We start from the raw sequence: 19,003 nt of genomic DNA on the forward strand, positions 1-19,003 counted from the left end.
TGTGGTGCCCAGAACTGCACACAGTACTCGAGGTGAGGCCGCACCAGCGCAGAGTAGAGCGGGACAATCACCTCCCTTGACCTACTAGCGATGCCGTGCTTGATGCACCCCAGGACACGGTTGGCCCTCCTGGCTGCCAGGGCACACTGCTGGCTCATATTCAACTTGCTGTCTACCACGACCCCCAGATCCCTCTCTTCTAGGCTGCTCTCCAGCGTCTCATCGCCCAGTCTGTACATGCAGCCAGGGTTTCCCCGTCCCAGGTGCAGGACCCGGCACTTGCTCTTATTGAACTTCATGCGGTTGGTGATCGCCCAGCTCTCCAACCTGTCCAGATCCCTCTGCAAGGCCTTTCCACCCTCATTCGAGTCCACAACTCCTCCAAGTTTGGTGTCATCAGCAAACTTGCTCAAAATACCTTCTATTCTACTTGGAAAGCTACTTCTCATTAGTATGCAAGAAAACTTCTTCTGATTTATCTTAACCAATAAGATAGGCTACTTAAATACTAGGATATAATCTATTTAAAACAGAGTGACTTGTTTTCATACAAGGCAAATTAATTTCTTAGTGCATGCATGTTAGATTTGGTTTTATTTTTTAAAAAATTATACATATTTTTTAAGTATCAGCTTGTTGTCTGGGTGATAACGTCTGCAGTTGCACTAGAGAAATGGTATAAAAAAGCTGACAAAGGTCAGGTATGGTCTGCCCTGCATGCCATGTTTCGGTGCAGTTACACTGGCTGCACTGTGGATGCTTGTTTCTTCTTCCTGAGTGCTTTGGCACTGGTGAGTCCCTGCTGCATCTCGCAGTGCTGATTGAGAGTTTCTTTCATCTCTCCTCAGGTGCTGCGTTACAAATAGCCCCAGACACAGCTCTGCAGATGGAATGTGCCTTGGCCTTTACTGCTTCCTCATTGTCCTAGGAAACAAGACATCAATACTGTAAGTATGAGGACCAGTCTCTCTCGTGAATACAGTTTTGGGCTCTAGGAACATTAAAACAGAATTCCTCCCCCTTATTTTGATAGGGATCTCAGGAACAGAAGGCTTTTTATTTGAGATCTCACCTTCGTACTTCCTGCACTTCACTGCCCCCGCCTTCCATAGTTTCATTTGAGTAAGACAAGATCATCCAGAAGTCTGGCTCCAACCTCAGAAAGGCAATTTGCTGCCTCTTATTCTTCATAGCCTGGCAATCCATGTTCAGATCCATCAACCAGACAGATAAAACTACCCATTCCCGTTGTGTTTCTGCTGCTGGAAGAACTATGGCAGCAGATCTATAACACCACATGAATGGCCTCTAAGACCAGCTGTGCAAACTGAACTAGCTTGCTTGTGAAAGCCTGAGGTGACTGCACATGACCTGGAGTACCAGAAGCCCTTCTAAACCTCCCTAGGACTGGCCAGAGGGGTTTTGTGTGTACTAGGTCTTGCACATACCTGTTATCACAGAATACGTAGAGGTGAAAAAAAGCAAAAAGGAAAATGAGGCTCAGCAGACAACCAAGGATCATGACATGGTGAAGAAACCATGTGACGCTGTCTGAAAAGAAACAGTTCTTTTAGGTACATTTCACAGATCATTTACCGTGTGCCCCTTTCAGGATCATACCTTCTAGACAACACTCTTTTGTGTACGTCTAAATAATCCTGTCTTCTCACAGCCCTATCTGTGGGAGGGAAGACTACGGAAATCTATCTTCCTGACTAAAATTTCACAGAGCACTTTTCAATTCTCACAGCATTTTTGTTTATCTTTCCCTGACCCCAACAAATTTCTCCCCAGAAACTTCAGCTCAGCTGCATGGCTCCTGCTGCAATCTTCCTAGGGTCACTGATGCCTGTCATAGTGCTTGAACAGAAGGCAAGGCAGGATTTTGAATGCTGAACACACAAGGGGGAGCTTACGTGAGGAGCAGTATGTGGACATGGTCTCATTCAGAGTTGCGTGGTACACCTTGCAGGTTACAGTCTTCCTGTTGGTGCTGTGTGCTGTGAACCTGCTGAGCACGGTCACTGTCCCGTTGTCGTGGCTGTCTATTTCAGTCGTGGAGCTGTTCTCTGGGACCCATGAGATCTCAGCAGCCGGCCTCCCCGCCGCTGCCTCGCACACGGGGTTGCTGTGGTTCTCGCAGTACAGGGACAGCCTTGGGGGCACTGAAAAACATCAGGAAGGGGAGACGTGTGGGTTGCTGCAGTTGGCAGAGGCTGTTCTTATTCTTTACCCAAAAGGAACATCATGAGAAGAGGAGAGTCAGGTTGGAGGTGCCATCCCATCACAGCAATGTGTGCCAAAGTGACAAGGACAAAGATTTATCTTTTTTTTTTTTTTCTTTCTCATTTTGGACACCTCTCCCACACTGAGGTGAGTTACCACAGCCATGTACCATTAGAGAAGGCGTGGAGGGCCTCAGGACGTGGAGGTGGGGAATTGCCCAGAATACAGGGCTGAATCAGACTTTTGTCCCAACCAGCCTTCATGCATGTGGCTTAAAATGGATTTGAATGCCAGGATAGGAGGACTTGGGGCTGTTCCTCCTGTCTGGGTAACATCCCGTGTTTGATCGAATAGCTCAGTACTTGGAAGTGTTGCCCTGCTGTGTTTTTGTCATATTAAAGTAGCATGTTAGTGAGTGACTAGAGGAAAACAAGATGCACATGCAGACTCCTGTAGTGTACTGAGGCTTGCTTCACACCCATCACTTGTAACTCTGTGGGGGAGAAAGGGGCAGCAGAAGGGAGTTTTGGCAAATGAGGAGAGGGAAGAAACAGAGCTACTAAATGACTGCGTGACCATTCGTGCCACTGAGAAAGCTCCTCTTCTCAGTGCACGCTTCTTCCTGTGCGGGAGGAGAGGAGCTTTGTCTGTCTGGGGCTGGAGGTGGTCCTTTGGAGAAAAGAGAAATGAGGAAGGAGTCCCTTACCTAGCACGGTCAGCTGGTACATCTCGTGGAAATTCCCTTCCTGATTTACCAGTTCGCAGCTGTAATTTCCTTCATCAGCCATTCCCACTTGCCGTATCTCAAGGGCATAAAACTGTTCTGGTTTGAATTCACTTTTCACGCTGTCACTGCAGTTTGTTCTGTTCACCAGGTTGTGATCAGCCCTGAATCCCAAGGTGCAAGGGCCTCCTATCTTGGGGCTTATTTTCCACGTCACCATAGTTGCTCTTGTTCTGTGAGGGCAGGTCATCACAGCGCTGTGACCCGCTTGTGCTGCCATTCTGTTTCCTGGAGGAGACAAAGCAGGAGAAGGATGCGTGAAAAGGTGCCCAAGGATGTCACTCACAGCCTTGGAGTTCTGGCCTGTGCTTCGGAGGGAAATGTCAGCTCTGTTACACTCCAGAGGGAGGTCCTGTCTGTGCCAGCCCAAGAGCTGCATGTCTCCTTTTTTAGACAGAAAGAAATAGCCAAATTCATGGCTGTGTTTGCAAAAGTTGGTCCTTGGTTTTACTCTTTTCTTCTGCAGAGTTCTCCTCCTTAAAGCACTAGATAAACAACATGACTGGGAAGCAGAGCCTGGCTGAGCTGCAGAGCCCACCTGTACGGGAAGATCTCTGGTTGCTTTTCTCTCTACATCACTGCCCGATACAGGAGAAAAATGACTGAAGACACTGACTCTACTTTTTTGCTGGATATGAGCAGCCCTCCTAATAAGGTCAAGCACAAATGGCAAATTCTGTCCTGTTTATATGAACCAATTTGCCTGGTTCTGGTGCCGTCAAATGGAACAGTAGAAGAGTCAGTGTGACTTTTAACTGGAAATAAAACACACACCTGCTTTCTGTCAGATGAAGAGATCCCTAATCGACTCATGATCTCTGCCCCATAACCACCTGTCTTACTTGATCCCAATAAAAACAAACGTGAATTTTCATAGTTAATGTAGGGTAGGGAGGAGAAAGGTTATTGCTGTATTTTCAGATCCCATTGCCTTTGGGCTTTATCTTTTTAAAGTATTTAGCAGAGTTTGTGAAGAAGAACGAACCTTCCCATTAAATCTTAAACTCTTGCAGGTTATTGCTTCTGCATCATAAAAGGCCCTTCAGCGCTTTCTAAAGATTCTTTCCCCTAGACTTCTTCCCCCAAAGAAGAATTGAGAAAACATGACTGTGATGCATTCCCCCTTCCTCCTTAGCCCTTAATAGCTGCTTGGTCCCAAAGTGCCGCCAGAACTACCTGTGGCTCCTGTGACTGCAGTGATGGTGAGCAGGACGACGGTGTAAATGGTCTTCCAGATCTCTTCCAAGGCAGCTCTTGCGTGTCTGGATGATGCAGGTCTCCTGCACCATCTTGCTTGCCGTGAGATCCTCATCATCCCCTGCCAGTGATCCTCAGCAGTCAGAGCCACCACTCTTCCTAGGCTCCTGAAGGTTCCTGACTGCAGCTACAAATAGCAAAGAACACTTCTTCATAGCACAGAGCTTCTTCCTGTGCTGAGAACTGGTGAACGCAGAGGAAATGGTATCGATGTGTGCTTTCTGTACACTTCTCTTCTCACAGTAGCACTATGCAAGAAAACCTATGGCAGAACTTGCACAAAGTATAAACTGAGTGATTTTCATGCCTGGTTCTGATCTGACAGTGAGGATTTTATCCAATAATAATAATAATAATAAAAAGTTACCTGACAGCTTAAGATCTTTCCTCTAGGAGATACTGGAAATCCCTCCTTCCCTCCAGGCAGGGAATGTAGGTGGGTAGAATCTTTCTGTGTGATAACACTGCTGTCTTCTACCAGCAAAGGTACCTTCTCTGGATAGAAGATGAACTTCCCAGGAAATTAATGCACTAAACTTAATTTAATCAGAACAGTGTTAGCCTCCCCAGACTGTGAAGCCACGAGGCTGACATGAGGTGGTGCCTGTTTGCTTGTTCTAGGAGACAAAACTCTTTCCCCACAGCAACAGGCACAGCTGGTTTATGCATTTCTGTGGCTGTGCTGAAATGTGCCCACCTGGAAGGGCCTCCATTCCCTGGCCAAATGGTTGCAAGGCGTCACTGATCCAGAGAATCACTAGAGGAAGGCAAACATCCCGGCCCCCCTCCAGGTAGTAGGTACAGGTTAACCGAGAAGAGGCAGAGCACCTATTGGGAACACAAAGGTAAAGCTGGGTAAGATCAAAAAGGAAATTAGGCATCCTGTGATTGCAGCTCTTATATTGAGAGAAGCCAGCAGCAGTGACATAATGAAATCCTCGTCTCTGCCGGCTGCTGTCGCTGCAGTTTTCTTTCTGAAACTCACTTTGACGATTTCAGCTATCTTGGTCAATGCAGCTTCAGCTGTGTGGTTTGGAGCTTACGTGCAACAAAAGCTTCTCACGTTTAGAGGTGGGTCCGAGACGCAAGGATCACATTTGTCTCTCTGAGACAGAGATCCCTGCAGCACGGGAGGTACTGTAGCTTCAGCCACATCCATCTGGGTGACATAGCTCAGCACTAGATGGTGGAGGCAGCAAGAAGCAGGTGGGAAGGTTGTGTATTAGCAATCTGACTGAGATCAGGTAGGAGGTGTCTGGTGTTTTTGCATTTCTGAAAGCCCAAACTCCGTCTGCCTTTAGAGCTGGAGCCACACAGTGTGGTAATACTGTGATAAGAGCATCACTGCCGTGTCCTGGGCAGCTGCTCTGAGCTTCTGGCTTTGTTGTCTGTCTCCAGCACAGCCCTGGAGCTGGTTTTAAGTGTCCTTCAACCTCAGATTGCTGCCACCTCCTCCTCAGCTCAGAAGACGTCTCCCCAAGGGGCTCCATGCCTCCAGCAGCGGGCCTTATCCTCCCCTGCTGCCCTCCCAGCCCCATCACTGATGTGCCAGGTGCAGTTTGGTCCCGCTTCACCCTCAGGGCTGCCTCCTGCAAGAGGCCGCGCTCTGCTGCTCTCTCATCTCCATCTCCTGGGCGAGGCGGGCAACGGCACCCGCCTGGAGATGCTCCTGCAGCGAGCAGCTGCTGGGTCCCGAACGAAGCCCGCCCTTTTGCTTTTAGGGTTGGTCTGTGTTGCTTTCCAGCCTTCCTGCATTTATGAATTATCAAGGACTTTGCCCAGATCCTCACCTGAAATGGTTTCTGGACGGATCACTAGAGAACATGGCAATCTGAGCAACCATGTCATAGATCTGTGAGGGGCAGGAGCCAACTCTTACAAGGGCAGTCTCGGAGCAGTCTCGGAGTTGTGGCCTGTGCGAGCCATCAGTACCACTGAATGATGTCGCACGATGGCCTTTGGATGCCCTGGCCACAAAAACTCCCGTATGCTGAAAAGGGCAGTCCTGAGCTGGTGCCTGGAGACCTACCTGGCTATGGAGGAAAAAGCTGGCAGCAGGCGACCACGGGGAGAACGAACCACTCGGACAAGGTTGTTCCTTCCCACCTGAACACGGTCAGCCTTGCTGAAGGTCTGGGAATGCCACGGCCACACAGAGAGGGACATCTGCACAGCGAGGGCACGTCTGTCACCCGGGGTGTGTGCAGGTGAGCGAGGCTTTACGTGGCAGCTCTGTCTGTCTGCGAGCCTTTGGGATGGCCCCACAGGGACTCCCCGTGGGGAATGCCAGCAGCAGTGAGCTGTGTGGGACAAAAATACCTAAAAGCGCCCACTCTGCTTTTTTTTATTATTATTATTTTTATATTTTATTTTTTTTTTAAGTTTTTGGCTTAAAAATGTGGAAATCTGCCTACCAGGATGGTTACAAAGCTGATCTCTGGCCAGGGTGGGTTTTCTGGTACCGGCTTCACCGCAGAGTTTAATTAAGCTAGGTTGTTGAATCACCATAAGGCATTAGCGGTGTGCCTAAACTAGTCCTTGCGATGTTTGTTCCTCCGCTTTTTCTCTCCGTACCCACCTGTGATTTACTCGCATCAGGGGGCTGACAGGAGAGAGGCGTGCTCTGCCTGCATACCAATCACGCCTCTATTTCCTAGCGCTGTGCGTGCAGCAGACAGCGGCTGTGGCCTGTCTCCAGCTCAAAGCATTAGAGCTCCACCTTGCTGCAGGAGGAGCAGATGTTAGGGGGACGTAGTGCTGTGCCCTGCCGCCATGCGGCTGCTGCGGGCGGCCCGCGGCCGGGGACGTGGACATGGACCGGGGCATGGACCGGGGCCGGGCCGCCGCCCGCCGCCCCTGGCGGCCCTGTCGCAGGCGCTGCGGCTGGAGCGGAGCCGGCGCTCGGGCTCGGGCTCGGGCTCGGGCTCGGGCTCGGCCCTGGTGTTCCCGCTGCAGGGGCTGGCCCGCTGCCTGCTGCCCGGCGCCGAGGCGGCGGCCCTCGGCCTCTTCCAGCCCGGCCTGGCCGCGCTGCGCAGCGCCGAGCGGCTCTTCGCGGCCGGGCCCGGCCACGCCGTCGGCTACCTCAGCTCCGCCGTGCGCATGGAGCACGCCCCGCCGCCTGCCCTGCCCGAGGTGGGGGACGGGGACCCGGGGGGACGGGGACCCAGGGGGCCGGGAGTGCGGGGCGCAGCCTGAGCGCCCGCCCTGCTGTCCCGCTGCCCCAGGTGTGCTTCATCGGCCGGAGCAACGTGGGCAAGTCGTCGCTGATCCGGGCCCTGTTCGCGCTGTCGCCAGCAGTGGAGGTCCGCGTGTCGAAAACGCCGGTGAGTGCCGCGCTGCCGCCCTCCGCTTGGGCAGGAGCCGCTGCCAAGGCGGGCGAGAAGGGTGGAGGGAGCAAGGGCTGGAGAAACGTGAGGTGACAGGGGAGCGTGCCAGCTCGCAGCCAGCACAGGCTTGGCTTTTGCAAAGGAAAAGGTGAAAAGTGCCCAGCTCTACACCTCGGCCAGGGCTGGCACATGCAGCAAAGTCTTGCAAGCCAAGCAGTCGTGATGTTAAGCCCTTTGGGAAGCACCGGGCACAGAGATGAGCGTAGGTATTTTGAGCCAGTTATTTTAAGGATAGAGCCATATGGGGTTGCGGAAAGGATAAAACAGCTTAAAGCAGCACTAGCGTTTTTGCAGCATTCTCTGGGGCGTATAGTCTGGGTATAGTATGGATATACTTTGCAGGGCGCCTCCTGCTCCGCTGCTTAAAGCAACTTCTTAACCCTCTGTCTTAACCTTTTCCCTTTTTTAAATCCTCTCCCCAGGGCCACACAAAGAAGATGAATTTCTTCAAAGTCGGGAAGTACTTTACGCTGGTGGATATGCCAGGATATGGCTACCGGGCCCCAGAAGACTTTGTGGAGATGGTGGAGGCCTACCTGCAGAAACGGCAGAAGTAAGGAACGTAACTGCACCTCCATTCAGCAGTGAGAGCTGAACACCCATACGCAGCATCGTGGGGCTGGATGGAGAAATGCAGCAGAGGTGGCTGCTTTCAGGGGTAGTGCAGAAAAAAATGATGGAGGTGCTGCTCCATGCTGACCTCTCAGTTGCCGTGCGTGGCCCAAATCCTACATTACTTGTTCATGCTTACGAATTTGGAAGTAGCACAATGGGATGATATAATGGTGGTGATTAATGTTGCCTGTATTTCTGACAGCTTGAAGAGGACTTTTCTATTAGTTGATGGTGTAGTAGGACTGCAGAAGACAGACCATATTGCAGTAGAGATGCTGGAAGAGTTTGGGATTCCGTATGTGGTAAGTGATGCTTTGTTCTTGAAAAGGTAGAACAAAAACTTGTGTTAGTTTTATGCTAAAGGCAATCTGTGCAGCTGTGTACCCTCTGCCTGAGCTTTTGCAAGTTGTCCTACCTAAGTAGAATACCTTCTACCCTACCTTTATTGTCAGTTACGTAGGCCTTAAGTATGGCTGGGGGGATTTGAAGGACTTTTTTGCTTGATTCAGTAAATGAATGCCTTTTTCAATGCTTAGATCAAGGAATGTGAAAAAGTGCACAGCTTTTATGCAGGCTATGGAAGTGTTTTGGTAAACTCTATTACACAATTTTTCGCAATTAGATAAGACCCGGAGCTTTCAGTCTGCCTTGCAAGACGTTCCAGGATAGCAGCAAAATAATCTCTTTTTCCTGTCTCAATCTTCCGTTTCTTTATCTGTGCAGATGGTGTTAACAAAAATTGACCGGGCTTCCAAGGGACTGTTGTTAAAGAATGTACTGGGGATCCAGGAGTTTGTGAAGGAGAAAACTCAAGGATGCTTTCCTCAGCTATTCCTGGTCAGGTAAAGGTCTTCTTCGTTGCTGCTGTTGGCTTTCAGGTGATGATTTGCACTGGACAAGCTACCTAAAACGGGTCTCTCTGCACTAGGGATGACAATTCCTTGTGCCCCAAGGATGGCAGGTGGGCTGCCTGCACAGGAACGCCCCTCTCCTTCTTCCCCATCCTCTACAGCTGAGTTGAGTTCAGCTTTGAAGGCTGCTGAGAAGGGCAGCAGTACCTATGCTGCCTGGTAGCGGGCTTTGTCACTTTGTTTGGAGCTGTGCTAACAGCAGCAAGCCATAATTGATCACACTGTGGAAGTGCTTGCATACCCCCAGTGCAGTACAACCTTAAAGTAATTTGATACAGCCAGTGGCTGAGCTTGTTTGTAGTACGTGAAGGTAATGCAGCGTCAGGGACTGAATATACGTGTCTTTGTTTCCACAGTTCTGTAGAGTTTTCAGGAATCCACTTGCTAAGGTGTTTTATAGCCCATGTTACTGGAAATCTGCCTACTCTAGAGGACAGCTGAAGACTGGCTCCTGATCTGCTCAGCTCATCCAAAACAAAAGGTACCAAAACTACAGGTCTAAACTTTCATTGTAAATAACACGAAGCACTAAAATTTATTTCTGGATAAATTTGTATAAAATGTTGGATAAATTAATGTTTGTAAGGATAAGTTTTTTCTTTAATAAAGTCATCAGTGCAGGAACTTTGCACTGTGAATTAATCCAGGGTACTTCAGAACTATTTTACAAACCTACGTGATTGTGCAGAGAAAAAAACTCAGAACCTCCAAAGACAAGCTAGGTTTTAATACAGCATTTCCTCTCCCTCCAGGTAAATGTTCAAAAAGCTACCACTGCATACAGAAGCTCTGCGGTAGTTAGGGTACCAGAGGGAGTCTAGTTATCTTATTCAGAAATTGAATGTCTTTGTATCAAAGACAAACTAAAGCTCTAATATTAAGCAGACTGTACTTGCCACATTGAACTGAATGATACCCCAAGGTATATTTCTCTCAGCTGATGTAGCAGAGACTGAAAACCAGCAAGTGGGCACCCTGCCTGCTCTGAGGCTATGTCGAGTGGAGATAGCCAATGCTTTGTGCGGGGCTTTTGGGGAACTGTTTGTGTTTTTTTGCTCTTGTAACCTCTCTGCATTGTGCATTCCATAGGTTCAGCGTTACAGCGTGCCTCGCTTGCATCCAATTGTCCCTGTTCCAGGTGGACGCAGGAAAGGAAACATTTAGTGGGATCTGCCTCTTGGTTGCTGGTGGCTTGAAGCAGTGCGATAGATGAATGACACCTAGGGGGAGCCTCTCCTTCTGCCCATTACCATCAGTCAGCGCTGCGTCTACCTTCTGAGTTAAATCCCATAGGGAGTTCTGCAGCTGCACTGAGATGAGTTGCCAGAGACAAATCCATTCTCTGCATCTGCCCTACCCTGGAAGCTGGAGCACAATACTGGTGTACCACAGCAGCTGAATGTGGCTATGAACACCTGACTGGGGGGAGACCAGAGCTGGCTGGTTACCAGGTACAGAATCAGCAAGAAGGATTGCCATTAAATAGCAGTAGCTGTATGAGGGAATTCAGACCAATGCTATTAAGTGCCTGTGTTAAACTCTGGCACTCATCTTGTCCAGTCTTAAGATTGCCAACTGTGTGCATGCAGCTCTCAAAGTTACTTACATTCAGTTCTTGGTAAAGCGTAGCTCTATAAACTGCTGAGGGTTAGAAGGTAGGATTTCTAGTATTTTGTTATGTTACAGAATTTATTGTAACGCTCAGATTAGACTGGAATGAAGTAAGGTCTGTTTCCAGTGCATACATAGGAAGTGGCAGTGTGTGAGGGAAGCAGGAGACAGCTGAGTATCTCTAGTTTCCACACCTGAGCAGAGGTCAAGCCTGTAGTTCTGTGATATCTTACCTCACAGCAAACCAGCCTGCGGGATGTTTGATCCTAGGGGTAAATACAGTACTATGTAGACAGATGGAATTATGTGCAAGTCTTAAAGACCAGTATCTTTCAAAAGCATCAACATAGTCAAGGCTATAATTTTTGAGGCCTCAGCCTTGACTGAGGAGCTTCTAAAAATAAGCCTGTGCAGTTAATGGGTGCGTGTAAAAGAAAGCATATTTCTGGTTTTAGTCTCTCTTCAGAGCAAAATCCTTTACAATGCTAGGAAGTGTTTTATTAACTATTTAAATACATCAAGTGTGTCTGTTAAGTCCGTTTGTAAAAATAAAAAGTGCTTTAAAGTGGCAGCAGACTGAATCAGACCCTATGGTCCTTGAGTGTGTGTGTAGGGTTGCTGCGAGGTGTCCTTGGGGGCACCAACATGAAGCTAGGTCGTACGGTTTCTTAGAGCCATACTAGAGTCAGTAGGCAGAGTGCTATCCTGGAAGAAAACAGCTTTACCTCTGGATGTATTTGGGTTTTCTGCTGTGTTGGCCAAAAGATTCCCATTCAGGAATGCTTAAAATACTGCAAGAACTTTTATTTTGTTCAGCCATTTGAAGAGAGAACACTCATCAGTTTTTACATGTAGGAGTCGGTGCCCCTGTGGCAGGTAAGACAGGTAAATAAAACCAAGTCCTCTGCTGGACTTCAATATTAATCTTGCTAGGCGCATCGGCCTGTGTGTACGGAATGGTGTTTGAGTCCCGTTCCCGTTCCCCTCCGCGCCGCGAGATGGCGGCCGGCGGCGAGGCGGGGCGGGGCGGGGCGGGCGGAGGCGTTGCGGGGGGCTGCGGGCGGCCATGGCTGACGAGGAGGAGGACGCGCCGGTGAGCGGGGACGGGGCCGGGACTGGGGACGGGTTCGGGCTCGGGTGCGGGGCCCCGTGTGGGGCCCCCCGCGCTGACGGCGCCTCTCCCCCGCGCTGAGCCCAGTTCGAGGAGGACGCGGAGGAGGGCGGCGGAGGCCTGGACGGCGGGCAGGGCCGCAGGAAGCGGCTCTTCTCCAAGGAGCGTGAGTCGGGGCTGCGGCGGGGAGAGGGGAGCGGGGCCGGGGCGAGGCGAGCAGGGCTCACCCCACCCCGCGCCTCCCCGCAGTCAGGTGCATGATGTACGGCTTCGGGGACGACCAGAACCCCTACACCGAGTCCGTGGACATCCTGGAGGACCTGGTCATCGAGTTCATCACGGAGATGGTGAGTCGGCGGCGGGCAGCGCCTCCTCGGGAAGGGCTCAGCCTCCCAAGGGAGAAAGCACTGGTGCTGTGACGGGGAAAAGCCTCAGCTCAGGCTTTGCTCTGCCAAGGTTCAGGCAAAATTCATGTGTTTTGCTCCATGGGGGCTTAGAACAGTGCCGAAACCTTTAACTTAATGTTGTAGGGGGAAAAAAAATCCACAGCTGGCTTTGCAGCTGACCGTGGCATCGCTGCACACACAGCTGACAAAAAAGGAGGCTCGGCCTCATAGTCTTATCTATTTGGGTTTTCTCAAAGTCTTTACATAGATGGAAAAGCAATTCCATGCAATGAAATAAATGCAGGCTGCTGGGGCCTGGAGCCATTGCTGTTGAAGGTGTTTGGATGCTGTCTGAAAGCTTGTGGTTTAAAAAGGAAATCTTATTGTTTGTAGACCCTCTTTCTCTCAAAAGGTTAGCCCTGCCTGCCCTGCTCAGAATGCCCTAAACTGCCTCCTGGTACAGGTATTGCACCCTGCATGCCAGTTCTGCTTGATGATATTGTTGCTCAAGCACTGTGCAGACCCAGTGCCCCCTACATGTGATCTGGGTTTAGTTTGATGCCATTGCTATTACGTATAGAGCTGTATGCACAGTGGGGGTGACAGCACTTAGCAGTTTTGTGACTAGGGACTAGGACAGTGGTACCCAGATCCTGAAATTGCCAGCTTGATTATAGAAGTGCCAGGGAATGAAGTGGCACTGAGTTGAAAAAACGCTCAGGGGCCAGAGGAACACTGTTTTTCGTCTTGTCTCTTACAGACACACAAGGCCATGTCAATCGGCCGGCAGGGGCGCGTACAGGTGGAGGACATCGTCTTTCTAATCCGCAAGGACCCCCGCAAGTTTGCCAGGGTTAAAGACCTCCTGACCATGAACGAAGAACTGAAACGAGCCAGGAAGGCCTTTGATGAAGCAAACTACGGGTCCTGATCCTGTGCGCAGGCTGCTCTGGGGCATGTCTCAGGCACCTGCTGCCCAGCAGGAAGCAATGTCGCTTGTTTGGAGGGGTCACTCGGGATGGACACCAGCCCTGAGGGATACCAGCCCTGCCCCTTCGGAGAGGCGTTCAGGCAGCTGAATGTTACCCGACTGGATGTGGTATACGTTTTTGTACTATTCTATCACTTCAAGAAATGAGCTGTAAAGATTCTTTGAAGGGCAAAATTCTGTTTTAAGTAGGACTGTGATGAACCAGACACCTAGAGGGCTAATGATTTATTTTTTTTCCCGTTTTGGTTATCACTAGGTATTCTGTTTATAGGAAACTTAGAAAATGGGTTTTGGGCTAGAAAACTTGGTTTATCCACTTAACCAAACTCTGATAAGTTCTTGCTGTCTGTTCTGTATATACTCCTTTAATAAAATAGTTTGAGTTTACGCGTGCTCATTCTTCATAAAAATTTACAAGGATCACTTCACACTGGGTGCATAATGTGTTTTTTTTTTGTTTTTTTTTAAAAACACCTAAGCGGCTGTTGGGGTTCTATCCATGTAGACACAGCTTTTTTTTTTTTTTTTTTTTTTTTTTTTTTTTTTTTTTTTTTTTTTTTACCCTAAGTTAAATTAGGAAGCTGAAGCTCTAGCTTTACTTGCACTTAGACATCTTTCTTACCCCTGTTGGGCAGGTAAATACAGCAATAAAGCTGCTTAGTCTTTCTTCTGAGATTTTTTTTCTATGTAGTTTCCTGGTGATGCTGATCTTGAGACTTAGGCTTTGGCTTGTAACTGACGGAAAGCACTGACCTCACTGCTTGTTCTAACGTTATTTCGTAAGTGTGTGGTGGAATAGCTTCACATTACCTTGCCAAGCAGGCAGAAAGTGCACCCTGAGAAGACTTCAGGCAGTGGGATTCAAGTTCATGGGTAAGGAATTTACTCTTACAGGCCCCAGCTGTGCTTTACCCCATTTCTGGAGCAGCAGGATTCAGGTAACTCCCCATTTCAGGACGAGAACAACAAATACTGAACAGTGGTAATACTGCAAGACAAGGCCCTCACCTAAATGAGGCAGCAAAAAAGGAAGAGTATAACATATAATCTGGTCCAAAGCAACAGCATGTGCTCAGCTGCAGCCCTCTGCCTTGGGTGGTAATTATTTGCACTGCAGCTGACGGTCCAGCAACAGAGAAAGGATTTTAAGCAAGAGGTAACTCAAAGCTGCTGTTCCTGAAAGGTCTAGGTGAAAGGATACAGATTGCTCAATAGTTTTGAACGCTGTTCCAATAAAAAAAAATACTATTTTATAAAAATATACTAAAATAGTTATTTTCTTATCAGAATGTAGGGTATGAGTTACCAAAACACTGCAAGTATTCTGAGAGTTTTACATAGAAAAAGACACCCCCTCATCTTCCCAGTCCAGGATCAGACCCCCATTGCAGCAAAAATAGAATCGATATCCATGTTGTCAGAAACCTCTTCCTGCACGGAGCCAGGAAGCAACTGCTTTGGGGTCCCTGCTGCACTCAGTTTGTCAGCAGCTGTACAAGCGATGGGAGGTCCAGCCTGACCTGAAGGCCCCACGCTGAGCAAAGCCCCGTTCTCACAGACTCCGAAAAGCTCAGCCTGGTTTGGCCGTGCAGTCCGAGTTCTCTTCAAGCGCCTGGACGATTTCACCTTCCTCTGCCAGAGCCGTGCCCCCAGGTACTGCCTCGGCCAGCGCCTGCGCTGTGAGCCACACAGGAGGTACTTGCAGAGAGAGGTTTTGACGCAGCACAGCTTCTTCCGCAGGCTTAAGGGAAGGAAGGTGCAAAACAGAAACAAAACAGAACTTTTAGCAGCTGTTTTTCAGAAGCAGTTATTTCTGGTGCTCTCAGAGATCTGGTTATTGGCGTTCTCTACCATTTTACTCGTCACACCCATGAGATACAACAGCATCTTGTAGAATACTAGCTAGGGCTTTCTGAAGAAGCCTGGCACCCTTAACATCATCTAGTAGTTGCCACTTACATGCCTGTGCTTAAAACTGCATTTTCACTCTCCCTCCTTATTCTGTATTTGTGCATCTCTTAACCTTTTAAATCCTCTCACAAATGAAACCAAACAGAATATTCACATCACAGCATGTAGTGACCTGAAGTAGTGATCCTGTTGAAGCTCAAGAAAAGGGGTTAGATCACCGCATTTCCCTGCACTGCAGCAAAACACAACATTAAGATGTAGTGCCAGATCCAGAACCCCCTGCATGTGCAACATACCTGCATCCTTGTGCCTCCACATGGTGTAGCCGGTTGCTTTTCAACAATTTGTTACGAAAAAAATAAGCTGCTGGCTTGAGTTTGTGGCCTTTGCACCACAGAATAGCTTTTCTGAGTGCCTCTGACAGCTCCCCAAAAGACGCAGCTGTTTGGAACATCTGTAGGAGAGACCCAGTGTGCTGCAATTTCACCATGTAAGAGGAGAGCGACTCTGGCATTTCTTTAAAAGGTGTTGATGTAAGGTATCTATCCTGAAACAAGGAATAACAGAAACAGTTACCTTTTATAAGTTAAATCACAGTGTTAGGAGCTTTGAAGTTAAAATAAAGAATGTGTGAAATGGTGGCACACACACCTCTTGTGTTGGAGGTCTGGATGGTCTAAGTAAGCTCTTCACGTCAAAGCCCAGCTGCTTTCCTGGAGGAAGAGAGCAGCGTTCCCGTTATGAGGTTTCGAGTTTTACGCCTTTGAACACAGACACTACCGCTTTGCCCTGCGGAGCTCTCGGCTCTCCTGCCCTCTCAGCAGGCTCACGCCTGCACTCAACGCTCTCCTCCTCTTCCAAGGACAGGAGAGGGGAGTTTGTACTCGAAATGCCCCCTCTGTGTAGCAAAGTGCTCAGCTGTGTTGGGCAGAGGTTGCTGTCACCTCAGCTGCCAGAAACCAGTGGCACCGCGGCACACGGCCTTACCTCTGTTCTCTCTGGTCACCAGAACTGGCTCTCCAACATCCATAGGGACGCTCGGGTTTTTCATAGCACTCTCACAGGTCACAAAACCATTCCCAGCCTCTGACTCTGCCTTTGGCACGTCTGGGAAAAGCTTCTTCACCCAGCTGGTGGGTCGTTTTGCTGTTAGTATTGCAGCCTTTTGCTTCTTCACCTCAGAAGAAAGGTCAGCTCCAAGAAAGTTTCTGATATCAGACGGGAAGGCAAACCCCTTAATGTAAGGCATCTGCTGGGTCTCGGACACCAGACGCAGTGATGCTGACAGCACGCCGTACAAGGAAATGAGGCTCTGCAGTATGCATCTGTACTGAATCCTGAGGAGAGAAGAGGTGGGAGTCTCCTCTAGCAAGACCTTGTGCTTATCCTCACGGAACGACTCCTTCAACTCAAGAGGAAGAGCTCACGGAAAAGATCCCAAGCTGCCCTTCCCCTCTACTCCCCCTCAATACACTTTTTACACCCCACCACCATGTTTTCCTTTAATATCAGTCGGAGCTCCCCCTGCTGACACCTTCCACCTTTCAGGCACGTTTATCATCAGTGTGGGACAAGCAAAGAGGATTTACCTGAAAAATTCAGCAGTGATGTAGAACAACTTTATCACAGCCCTTCCGTTTCAGCATGAGGCAGGCTTACTGCTCGCTGCAAGGAGTACCAGATGCCAGGGTCTGTGGCAGGCTGGTGTTAACGCTGTGGTTTTACCAGCACCCTAGAATCAGGTCCAAAAGGACGGAGGGATCTCTGATTCATAAAAGCTTTTCCCCCCTCTCCTCCCAGCTGAATAAAGCTCACTCAGCAGCAAGACTTTAATTACAGGCCCTTCTCCCTGACAGGCAAGTCAAACAGACAACAAACAAGACTTGACTACACAAACCATAGCCGGCTCAACAACCCCGAAGCCACGGTGTTCAGAAGTATGTATTCTTGTGAGCAGAGGTGCTTAACGGACAAGCTGGAGATTACACCAGTTAAGGCTAAAAAACAAACAGCCTGTAATGAAACTTGCTGAGCACACCAACTAGAGGCGGCTCGCAAGGCAATATCCTAGATCATTTGGAGAGATGAGTATCAAAACTTTGGGCCGCTCGAGGAGAGGAGAGCAGCCAGCCAACAGCCTGGGGTTCCCACTTAATAACTTGAAAATGAGATGTTTGGCTATCAAAGAAGCTTCAAGTTGCATACATTAGTTGCACTGCTGAGTCCGTCAGCAATACAGGTGCTACAGCAGACCTGATTTTGGTCTCATAAACTGGTGACCTGTAGGAATGTTTATGCAGTGAGAAAAGGATACAGAAATGCTTTACAGCAGCAGTCCAGCAGACGCAGAATGAGCTTGCAGCCTCCCAGTACCTTCACAGCCACCGTTTCCAGCATAGGCTGGCTGGGAACTAAGTACTCTGCATGGGCCTCGAATTTATTTTTACTGTGGCAATACAAAGACAAGGAGATGGCTATGATCTAGCACCTTCTCGTTTGGCTCTGAAGACTGAGTCAACGGGCAGTATAATGTACAGCATCATGATGCTTACTTGGGAATCAGTTCTGCCAGGGTTTCAATGCTGCCCACCAAGTTCATCTTCCACAGGCGCTTCAAGCATTGTTCCACCTGGAGAAAAGAGAATTCCTTCCATCTCAAAACTGGTGTTTTGAGATGTGAGCGCCTTGGCCTAAAAACTGTCACCATAAGCACTACTGTGAATGGTGAGTTCAGTTTTTGTCTTAAGCGAAGTACGTGAGAGAGTGGCCTGTGGTTGCTCCTCCCCCCGTCCCATTATAATTAATTGGGATTCAAATCCCTGTACGAATCTTGTATTCAATGGTACACAGTTGTGCACACTTCAGGTTGTGGTACAAGCAAAAGAGGGTTGACTACTAGTTATAAAAGGCTGGAAAAGTGCAAATTCATAGGATCACAGAATCATTAAGGTGGGAAAAGCCCTCCAGGATCATCTGGTCCAACCATCCCCCTGCCACCAATGTCACCCACTAGACCATGTCCCTCAGCACCGTGTCCAGCCTGTTCTTGAACACCTCAGGGACGGTGGCGCAATCACCTCCCTGAGCATCCCATCCCAGTGCCTGCCTGCTCTTTCTGAGGAGAAATATCTCCTCACTTCCACCCTACACACTGCACTGACAGCAGCGAGCCTGGAAACCCACCCGGGACTGATCCGACGCGACTTAACGACGGGCAAAACGCAAAGACGAAGAAACCTGTGGCGTTTTTTTTTGTTTTTTTTTGTTTTTTTTTTTTAAACATGCATATGGCTTTGTGCTATTTTCTATTTCTCCCCACGCTGTGACCCCCCCACAGCCCTTACTCACCTGCTGCAGGGCCAGGTACGGCCGGTGCCGGAGCAGCCTGCGGCGGTACGCGTACAGCAGCCCCCTCAGCACGCGGCCCTCCACGGCCGGGCCCTTCCCGCGCAGCCCCCGCACGGCCGCCAGGCAGCGGCGCCTCAGCTCCGGCAGGCTCCTCACTGCGGGCGGGAGGCACTCAGTAACCGCCGCAACCGCCAGCCCAACCGCCACAACCGCCAGCCCACCCGCCATAACCGCCCCCGGGGACCTGCGGGGTGCGGGGCCGCCATGGGCAGCGTGTGGCCGCCGGTCGGCCACGCCAGCTCCAGCCGGTTCCACGCCGCCTCCCCCGCCGCCATCTCGTCCCCGTCAGGGCGGAGCAGAGCGGGGCGGGACGCGCTGAGGGGAGCCGGGCACCCTCCAGCGGCTGCTGTAGAGTTGAAGGAATAAAGTTGAATTAAACGCGGAGCTCGCTAGTTTGTGTCTTTTT

At 49.7% G+C, this 19,003-nt stretch overlaps 5 protein-coding genes across 7 annotated transcripts in view; 3 read left to right on the forward strand and 2 right to left on the reverse strand.

Annotated features, from left to right (window-relative positions):
* LOC311430119 (uncharacterized protein) overlaps nucleotides 1-1,698 on the forward strand; it is a 146,559-nt gene extending 144,861 nt beyond the window's left edge. Inside the window, exons 10-11 of the mRNA XM_084506486.1 lie at nucleotides 849-947; nucleotides 1,034-1,698. Coding sequence (XP_084362612.1) covers nucleotides 849-947; nucleotides 1,034-1,064 — 130 coding nt within the window. The 3' untranslated portion in view covers nucleotides 1,065-1,698. The remainder of the gene's footprint in view (nucleotides 1-848; nucleotides 948-1,033) is intronic.
* Nucleotides 578-6,474, reverse strand: LOC311430116 (cell surface glycoprotein CD200 receptor 1-B-like). 3 transcript variants are annotated; one of them, XM_084506482.1, is made up of 5 exons: nucleotides 4,187-6,474; nucleotides 2,933-3,238; nucleotides 1,917-2,165; nucleotides 1,449-1,551; nucleotides 713-924 (listed from the first exon to the last, which is right to left on the reverse strand). In XM_084506482.1, the coding sequence occupies exons 1-5, from the start codon at nucleotides 4,323-4,325 to the stop codon at nucleotides 906-908; spliced, it is 816 nt and encodes a 271-aa protein (XP_084362608.1). In that variant the 5' UTR covers nucleotides 4,326-6,474; the 3' UTR covers nucleotides 713-905. The 3 variants fall into 3 exon arrangements, with proteins under 3 accessions (XP_084362609.1, XP_084362608.1, XP_084362607.1); XM_084506483.1 differs by lacking the exon at nucleotides 1,449-1,551 and having other exon boundaries at nucleotides 578-924; XM_084506481.1 differs by lacking the exon at nucleotides 713-924 and having other exon boundaries at nucleotides 1,044-1,551.
* Nucleotides 6,475-6,944: 470 nt separating this feature from the next.
* GTPBP8 (GTP binding protein 8) lies at nucleotides 6,945-11,371 on the forward strand. The gene is made up of 7 exons (XM_084506485.1): nucleotides 6,945-7,399; nucleotides 7,492-7,590; nucleotides 8,076-8,206; nucleotides 8,471-8,570; nucleotides 8,992-9,110; nucleotides 9,536-9,660; nucleotides 10,269-11,371. The coding sequence occupies exons 1-6, from the start codon at nucleotides 7,040-7,042 to the stop codon at nucleotides 9,618-9,620; spliced, it is 894 nt and encodes a 297-aa protein (XP_084362611.1). The 5' UTR covers nucleotides 6,945-7,039; the 3' UTR covers nucleotides 9,621-9,660; nucleotides 10,269-11,371.
* Nucleotides 11,372-11,805: 434 nt separating this feature from the next.
* Nucleotides 11,806-13,665, forward strand: TAF13 (TATA-box binding protein associated factor 13). The gene is made up of 4 exons (XM_084506487.1): nucleotides 11,806-11,883; nucleotides 11,989-12,067; nucleotides 12,151-12,248; nucleotides 13,048-13,665. The coding sequence occupies exons 1-4, from the start codon at nucleotides 11,857-11,859 to the stop codon at nucleotides 13,216-13,218; spliced, it is 375 nt and encodes a 124-aa protein (XP_084362613.1). The 5' UTR covers nucleotides 11,806-11,856; the 3' UTR covers nucleotides 13,219-13,665.
* Nucleotides 13,666-14,144: 479 nt separating this feature from the next.
* On the reverse strand, nucleotides 14,145-18,919 carry RMP64 (ribonuclease MRP subunit p64). The gene is made up of 9 exons (XM_084506478.1): nucleotides 18,782-18,919; nucleotides 18,538-18,692; nucleotides 17,742-17,818; nucleotides 17,504-17,635; nucleotides 17,087-17,164; nucleotides 16,177-16,526; nucleotides 15,841-15,902; nucleotides 15,486-15,736; nucleotides 14,145-15,019 (listed from the first exon to the last, which is right to left on the reverse strand). Exons 1-9 carry the CDS (start codon nucleotides 18,870-18,872, stop codon nucleotides 14,653-14,655), a joined length of 1,563 nt encoding a protein of 520 aa, XP_084362604.1. The 5' UTR covers nucleotides 18,873-18,919; the 3' UTR covers nucleotides 14,145-14,652.
* Nucleotides 18,920-19,003: the final 84 nt, after the last annotated feature.

The sequence above is a fragment of the Aythya ferina genome (assembly GCF_964211825.1).
Source record: "Aythya ferina genome assembly, chromosome: 1".
Taxonomy (NCBI): domain Eukaryota; kingdom Metazoa; phylum Chordata; class Aves; order Anseriformes; family Anatidae; genus Aythya; species Aythya ferina.

What these genes read in the sequence shown, in the direction of transcription:
- GTPBP8 (XM_084506485.1), top strand. Translation starts at nt 7,040, where the DNA reads ATGCGGCTGCTGCGGGCGGCCCGCGGCCGGGGACGTGGACATGGACCG. An exon ending in AGTTTGGGATTCCGTATGTG is followed by an intron (nt 8,571 to 8,991) that starts GTAAGTGATGCT and finishes TTATCTGTGCAG; the next exon opens with ATGGTGTTAACAAAAATTGA. An exon ending in CCTCAGCTATTCCTGGTCAG is followed by an intron (nt 9,111 to 9,535) that starts GTAAAGGTCTTC and finishes TTGTTTCCACAG; the next exon opens with TTCTGTAGAGTTTTCAGGAA.
- RMP64 (XM_084506478.1), bottom strand. Translation starts at nt 18,872, where the DNA reads ATGGCGGCGGGGGAGGCGGCGTGGAACCGGCTGGAGCTGGCGTGGCCG. An exon ending in GGCGGCCCCGCACCCCGCAG is followed by an intron (nt 18,693 to 18,781) that starts GTCCCCGGGGGC and finishes TCCCGCCCGCAG; the next exon opens with TGAGGAGCCTGCCGGAGCTG. An exon ending in TGCTGCTGTAAAGCATTTCT is followed by an intron (nt 17,165 to 17,503) that starts GTATCCTTTTCT and finishes TGTAATCTCCAG; the next exon opens with CTTGTCCGTTAAGCACCTCT.
- LOC311430116 (XM_084506481.1), bottom strand. Translation starts at nt 4,325, where the DNA reads ATGATGAGGATCTCACGGCAAGCAAGATGGTGCAGGAGACCTGCATCA. An exon ending in TGCAGTCACAGGAGCCACAG is followed by an intron (nt 3,239 to 4,186) that starts GTAGTTCTGGCG and finishes TGTCTCCTCCAG; the next exon opens with GAAACAGAATGGCAGCACAA. An exon ending in GTACCAGCTGACCGTGCTAG is followed by an intron (nt 2,166 to 2,932) that starts GTAAGGGACTCC and finishes GATGTTTTTCAG; the next exon opens with TGCCCCCAAGGCTGTCCCTG.
- TAF13 (XM_084506487.1), top strand. Translation starts at nt 11,857, where the DNA reads ATGGCTGACGAGGAGGAGGACGCGCCG. An exon ending in GCGGCTCTTCTCCAAGGAGC is followed by an intron (nt 12,068 to 12,150) that starts GTGAGTCGGGGC and finishes GCCTCCCCGCAG; the next exon opens with TCAGGTGCATGATGTACGGC. An exon ending in TCGAGTTCATCACGGAGATG is followed by an intron (nt 12,249 to 13,047) that starts GTGAGTCGGCGG and finishes TGTCTCTTACAG; the next exon opens with ACACACAAGGCCATGTCAAT.